Here is a 6044-nt window from a genome sequence, read left to right as displayed (position 1 = left end):
CACTAAATGAATGTAATCCAATTCAATACAATCAAAATCGAATCCATATCGATCTAACTAAACATGAAAAATTAAAATTAAATGATCAAATACAAATGTATAATTTTTTTCCTATAACTTATTCAACTATCTAAAACACGTTGTAAAAAATCGAGAGAATTAGGGGAAAAGATGGTACTAGGAGAAGTAAAATTTGTCGAAAAGGGACTAGGTAAGTAACTTCCTTCGATAAAACTCTTATTCCCATGTTGCACAACACTCAAGTCATGATGATGTTGTTGTAGGTTTAGGTTATTTGGATCATAAAAAAAGGGGGAAAACAAGTTTGGTGAAATTGGTGGTAACGAACTCGGTCCCGGGGATAAGATCCCCGGAAAAACCACAGTTCGTTCTACCCCTTCCATGTCGCCGTCGCCACCACCACCTCCGCCGCCACTTAAATCAAAAGTTACCCCTTGTTCTTTAATAATATCATTTTGACCAACCATTCTCCTTGCTTCTGGGTGCATTTTCGTCCTTTCGATACTAGCAAATCTCGCTGCCGGCGATACACCCCCCGTAACTACATGATGACTTGTAGTAGAAGTAGTAGTAGAAGAGAATCCAGTAACAATATTACTACTACTTGAAGTAGTTGTAGTAAAATTATTATTAGAAGAATATTGAGTAGAAGAAGATGATGATGAGGTGGCATCGGGGCCCGTTAACCGTTGAACAAGTGTCATAAATTCACTAGGGTGTGTATGGATTACCTTAGGAGACACGGTGTATATGATCACAGGCTGACGTGGCGGCAGCGGCTGAGATGGCACTTGTTGGTGTTGATGAGCCGGATTAGCCGGTGGCGCCACCGGTGGTTTTTTGATCTTGTGTGACTCTTTCCTAACCTTCAACGGGGTCGGCCTAGGGCCTTGTAGCTCTTTACGAGGCGGTCGGCTACCGCCCGGGGAGTCCGGATGGTCCATGGAGGGTATAAGCTAGAAAGAGGCCAAGGTTGGTACACAAAGATTGTGGCTAAGAAAAATGATGTTGAGATAGTGGTGAGGGGCATTTAATATTTTTTTTCAAAAGGTGGATAAGAAGTATACAAATATATATACATAAATTAAAAATATTTGAAAGGAGGGAAGATGGGTGGAAATGTATAGACTTAAAAAAATAAAATAACAAGTCAATAGGACATAGGATAGTATAGTATAACAAATTAACATGAAGTGGTTGAGAGAATTTGTCTTGTTTTGGTTTTCTTGAACAAGTGAGCATATGCAAGTTGGGTGTAATTAGGTTAGTAATAGGAGAAAATTCCTTAATTGTATTGGCTACTTGTTGCTTAGTGATGCTATTAATTATGTAATGATCAGTAAGAAAAGGCAGGTTTCGTGGAGTTATTAATCTTTGAACTTTTCTAATTTTTTTTATGGGTGTGACCTAGAAGTTTCTTATTGTCATGCACTATATACAACGAGTAATTTTTTCGGCTATATAGTAAGAGGTGGTAAATGGATTGTCTCAGTGTGGCGTCATTTTGGTTGGATGGTTTTAACTTCACATTGTTTTCCGTTCACATTAAATTCGATTTGATTTGGTTTTATTATTTCTGATTATATATATGTACGTAAGGAGTTTCAAATTATAGCACATATAAGATGAGTACATTTTATCCACCATAAAATGATTTTACCATAATAAATCCTATCATATATATAAGAAAATACGACATATTATGTGTGCACTCATGATATATCCTATGTTTTTAAGTATATAACACTTTAATATTCATATTTGTCAATTGATATTTTCAACCATTAATATATTTAATTATCGATGAATGATACATATATTAAAATTCAATATTTGAAAAATAATTAAATTTTGTGACAAATCTAATAAGATTCCTTGTAATTAAATTGTGGAGTAGTAAAAATAAATACTGTGTCGTATGTCAATAGTGTAAATCTCAAAGTGCTCATTCACCTTAAAGTAAGAAAGGAAGTATTAATGTATCAGTTGGTGGAAGCATTCTATGTGATAGATATTAAAGTTATGATATCTATCACGCACACTATGTGTAATTGGAGAATTTGATTGTATAGAGCTGAAAATTATAGTACAACAATTAGTAAATCAAGCAAATAGCATTGTATCATGTAAGGTTGTGTTATGTCTGTCCTTATTTTCACTTGTTTCAAAATAATTAATAATATAAGTTTAGATGAATTATGTTAATTAGAGTTGATCAATAAGGCTAAGAATTAAGAGGTGTCTAAGTTTTACTTACATGAAAAATACGGAGTAAATTCTAATAACTTTGGATATATTCATTTTAATATATTGTTTGAATTTGACCAAAAAAAAAAAAATTATTAGAGTTTTGGGAGCCGGTAGGACAAGATGTCCGGTTGATTCTTTTGAAGTAGTAAATTGTTACTTGTTACCAATCAATTATAAGTGAAATTTACATGCATATATTCTAAAATAGTTGTATTATTATGATAAGATTACTAAATATAATTATATAAGGAATGAGGAGGTAACAACAGATAAAAAATTAATCAAATGTATTAATTTATTTATGTTGTAAAACCATTTTTGTATAATTGTATTATAACAATAATGGCAATAAAAATTCTAGAGTGTAGACAAGCAATTAAAGCACTAAAGCAGTCTATTAGTTTGTGTGCGAAAAAGACGAAATGAAGACTCCTTTTCTTAAATGGGAACATGTAATTTATTTTATTATGAAAGAACAAGTCATACTAAAGAAAGAGCATGAGTAGAGGCAGTTATAAGAGATAACAAATGCTGACTGAATTGCCAATTTCAGACTGGTAGTAGTTATTTACTTAACCTTAACCTGGAAAATAAGATATACGTACTACTTTAGATGTCTTGGAACCTTCTAACATATATTTCTAAGGTTCGATTTTTTTTTTTTTATAAATTATTTTTTTGGGATATTATTATTCAATGATGGGTATGCTATAAAAGTATATGTGACGTTGCTATGTACTCGACCGTATTGGAAAAGTCATGCATTATTGTATAGTATGTATTAGGCCCTGTTCTCTTCATCTTAATTTTGCTGAACTGAAATTATTTTTACTGAACTGAAATTAATTTTGTTGAACTGAAATTATTTTAACTGAACTTAAATTAATTTTACTGAACTGAAATTATTTTTGCTGAACTGAAATTATTTTTACTGATTTTCTATTGTAATTCTTCTTTAAGAAAACTGAATTTTACTGAAGTGAACTTATATTTACTGAACTGAACTTATTTTTACTGAACTGAAATTATTTTTACTTAATATTATTTTTTTAAGGTGAAGAGAACAGGGCCTTACTAGTAATTCATAACAAATTATATGGATTAAATAAAAAAAAAAAAAATCATTTTGCTCACCCTAGTTCTCTCTCATTTTTCTTTCCTCCATTAATTTATCATCAAGTTTGAAGTTTGAAACAAAATGTAACTTAAAGGAATAAAATCTCTCTATACACCAGACTTTTACTTATCAAAATTTATTTTATCTTTATATGAACTTATCAAAATTTATATCTATCAAACCTTATTTGAACATGGCCGGATACCCCTAAAATTTATTGTACCTTAATTAATCTCTAAAATAAGCGGAAAAAAAAGGATACCAACTGACCTAAGATCTACATTATACAATTGTTGATCGAAAAAGGATTAATTTTATAAACACCAAAATGAAGCATACGGTTTTCAATTAATGTAAAACAGTGTTGTTACGAATAATAAATGTGTCATCGAATTAGACTAAGATTTAATTGACGGTTTAATGATGTGCGTGTGAGATATGTTAAACGAACCAAGTCAAGTTGAGGCGTTGAGAAAAAAGCCAAGTCTTGATCGACCACCACAAATCTTGACTCTTGAAAGAAGTTGAACCTAGTCAAATTATACCCACTACTTAATATATACTTGGCCTTTTTTTTATCATGTTCTACATTTTATCTATTATTTGTCTTTTCTTCTTATTCCTTTTTTTGGGTTGAATTTGGAGATTAGGGGAGTGGGTTACGGTGTATAATGATCAAATCATCTAATTAAATGAAAAACTAATTTCTCTTCTAACACCCTATTCAACAATAATATCTTAGTAATATTGTCAATAATTTTGAAATTAATTAGTTATCAAGACAATTAATTAGTAATATTGTATTCATCTTTACATAAAAATCACTATATGTGGCTAATGATTGACGTGTGAATAGTTTTATAGGCTGGAAAAATGTTACAATACTACAGTACAATGCAAGAACAAAAGTATTAAATATATTTATAGAGCTTATGATGAAATAAGAGAGGATAAAAGAGTAATTATCTGTTGGTTTTAAAATTTAAAGTAAAGCACGGAACCACTACAAAAATATCTTATTTGAAAAATAAAAGAATTTTATGGATCATGGGATTAAACAAATAGCTAGTCACATTTAGGCTTGTTTAACTATGATCGATCACTTTTGTCCAAAATTTGGTTTAGGACAAGTCTTATTTATTTATGGTTTAAGAGCACCAATAGTGTCATAGTCACATGACTAGGCACCAAAAAGTCTAAAATATGCAAGGCTTCATATTTAATTTACTCTTACATTACGCACCACATTTTATAAATTACAAACTTATAATACGTTAAGGTCAAAGCTATTTTCCATTTAAAGACATAGGCTGAGTTTCAGAAATTAAATATGTAATAATTAATTAAACATTGATCTGATTTCAAATAAATAAGAGATGTAGGCCCTATTCTCTTCACCTTAAAAAATAATATTAAGTAAAAATAATTTAAGTTCAGTAAAAATAAGTTCAGTTCAGTAAAATTAATTTTAGTTCAGTAAAAATAATTTATGTTCAGTAAAAATAAGTTCAGTTCAGTTCAGTAAAATTCAATTTTCTTAAAGAAGAATTATAATAGAAAATTAGTAAAAAATAATTTAAGTTCAACAAAAATATTTCAGTTCAGTAAAATTAATTTCAGTTTAGTAAAAATAATTTAAGTTCAACAAAAATAATTTCAGTTCAGTAAAAATAATTTCAGTTCAGCAAAATTAAGGTGAAGTGAACGGAGCCGTAGTCCATGTGGAATACAAAATTTGAGAGGAAAATTTGTTAAATGAGTTTTAAGGCCAAAATTTATGACCATTCCCATAGCATAAAATTTAAGAACTGTAATTATAAGTGGTATCAAATTTATGTAAATGTAAAAAAAAAAAAAAAAAAAAAATTAAAAAACAATAAAAAAAAAAAAAAAAAAGAAGAAGAATGATAAACATATCTAAAAATGCAAAGTTATTTCAACATGTTTTCTTATTATACGATGACTCCCTTCATTTGTTTTTTCTTTGGCAAGGAGAATCCCCTGTAAACAAGGGAAAATTATAAAAACACAAATTTTTGTACGCGGCTGGTCACATAGTGCGACAGGGGTTACTTGTAAGGTGTTACTGGTTTTGTCAGAGATTACTTGTATTTTGGGTGTTACTTGTTTTGTTCAAGGGTTACTCGTATGTCATTACTGATTTGGTATGGTGTTTTGGTCTGGGGTTACTTAAAAAGGTTACTCAGAATACAAGTAACACCTACAAGTAACCCATACAAGTAACCCCAGAATACAAGTAACCCTAGAATACAAGTAACACCCTACAAGTAATCTCAGAATACAAGTAACCCTATAAGTAACCCCTGCTCACTAAAAAAAACCTATAAATTATAAATTATTCATTTATTCTTGCTTGGGTTGAGAATCAAACTTTACTTTAGTCATAAAGTAGAAGGAGGGTAATCAGGCTCCAACTATTAGGTCAACCTTAATTTTATATGCATCTCTCTTCATAAGCTGCATGAGTGCATCACAAGCCCTAATGGGCCTAATCTAATACTCCGTATTGGTTTATAAGTTGATTGAACTTGTACAAAATTTCTAAACAACTTGTTTTCAAATTTAAATTTTATAATGTATTTGAAGGAATTGGCCCATCATTCAAATTTCAATTAGTTATTGGATCCAATTTGAT

The 6044-nt window shown here is 29.9% G+C and overlaps 1 protein-coding gene across 1 annotated transcript; it reads right to left on the bottom strand.

Moving 5' to 3' along the window:
* On the bottom strand, positions 1 to 1124 carry LOC145615490 (VQ motif-containing protein). Its single transcript, XM_081670563.1, has one exon. It carries the CDS (start codon positions 963 to 965, stop codon positions 123 to 125), a length of 843 nt encoding a protein of 280 aa, XP_081526689.1. The 5' UTR covers positions 966 to 1124; the 3' UTR covers positions 1 to 122.
* Positions 1125 to 6044: the final 4920 nt, after the last annotated feature.

The sequence above is a fragment of the Chenopodium album genome, chromosome 25 (genome assembly GCF_948465745.1).
Source record: "Chenopodium album chromosome 25, dcCheAlbu1.1, whole genome shotgun sequence".
Classification (NCBI taxonomy): Eukaryota; Viridiplantae; Streptophyta; class Magnoliopsida; order Caryophyllales; family Amaranthaceae; genus Chenopodium; species Chenopodium album.
The sequence above is the reverse complement of the archived record's forward strand: the minus strand, read 5'-3'. Positions and strand labels throughout refer to the sequence as shown.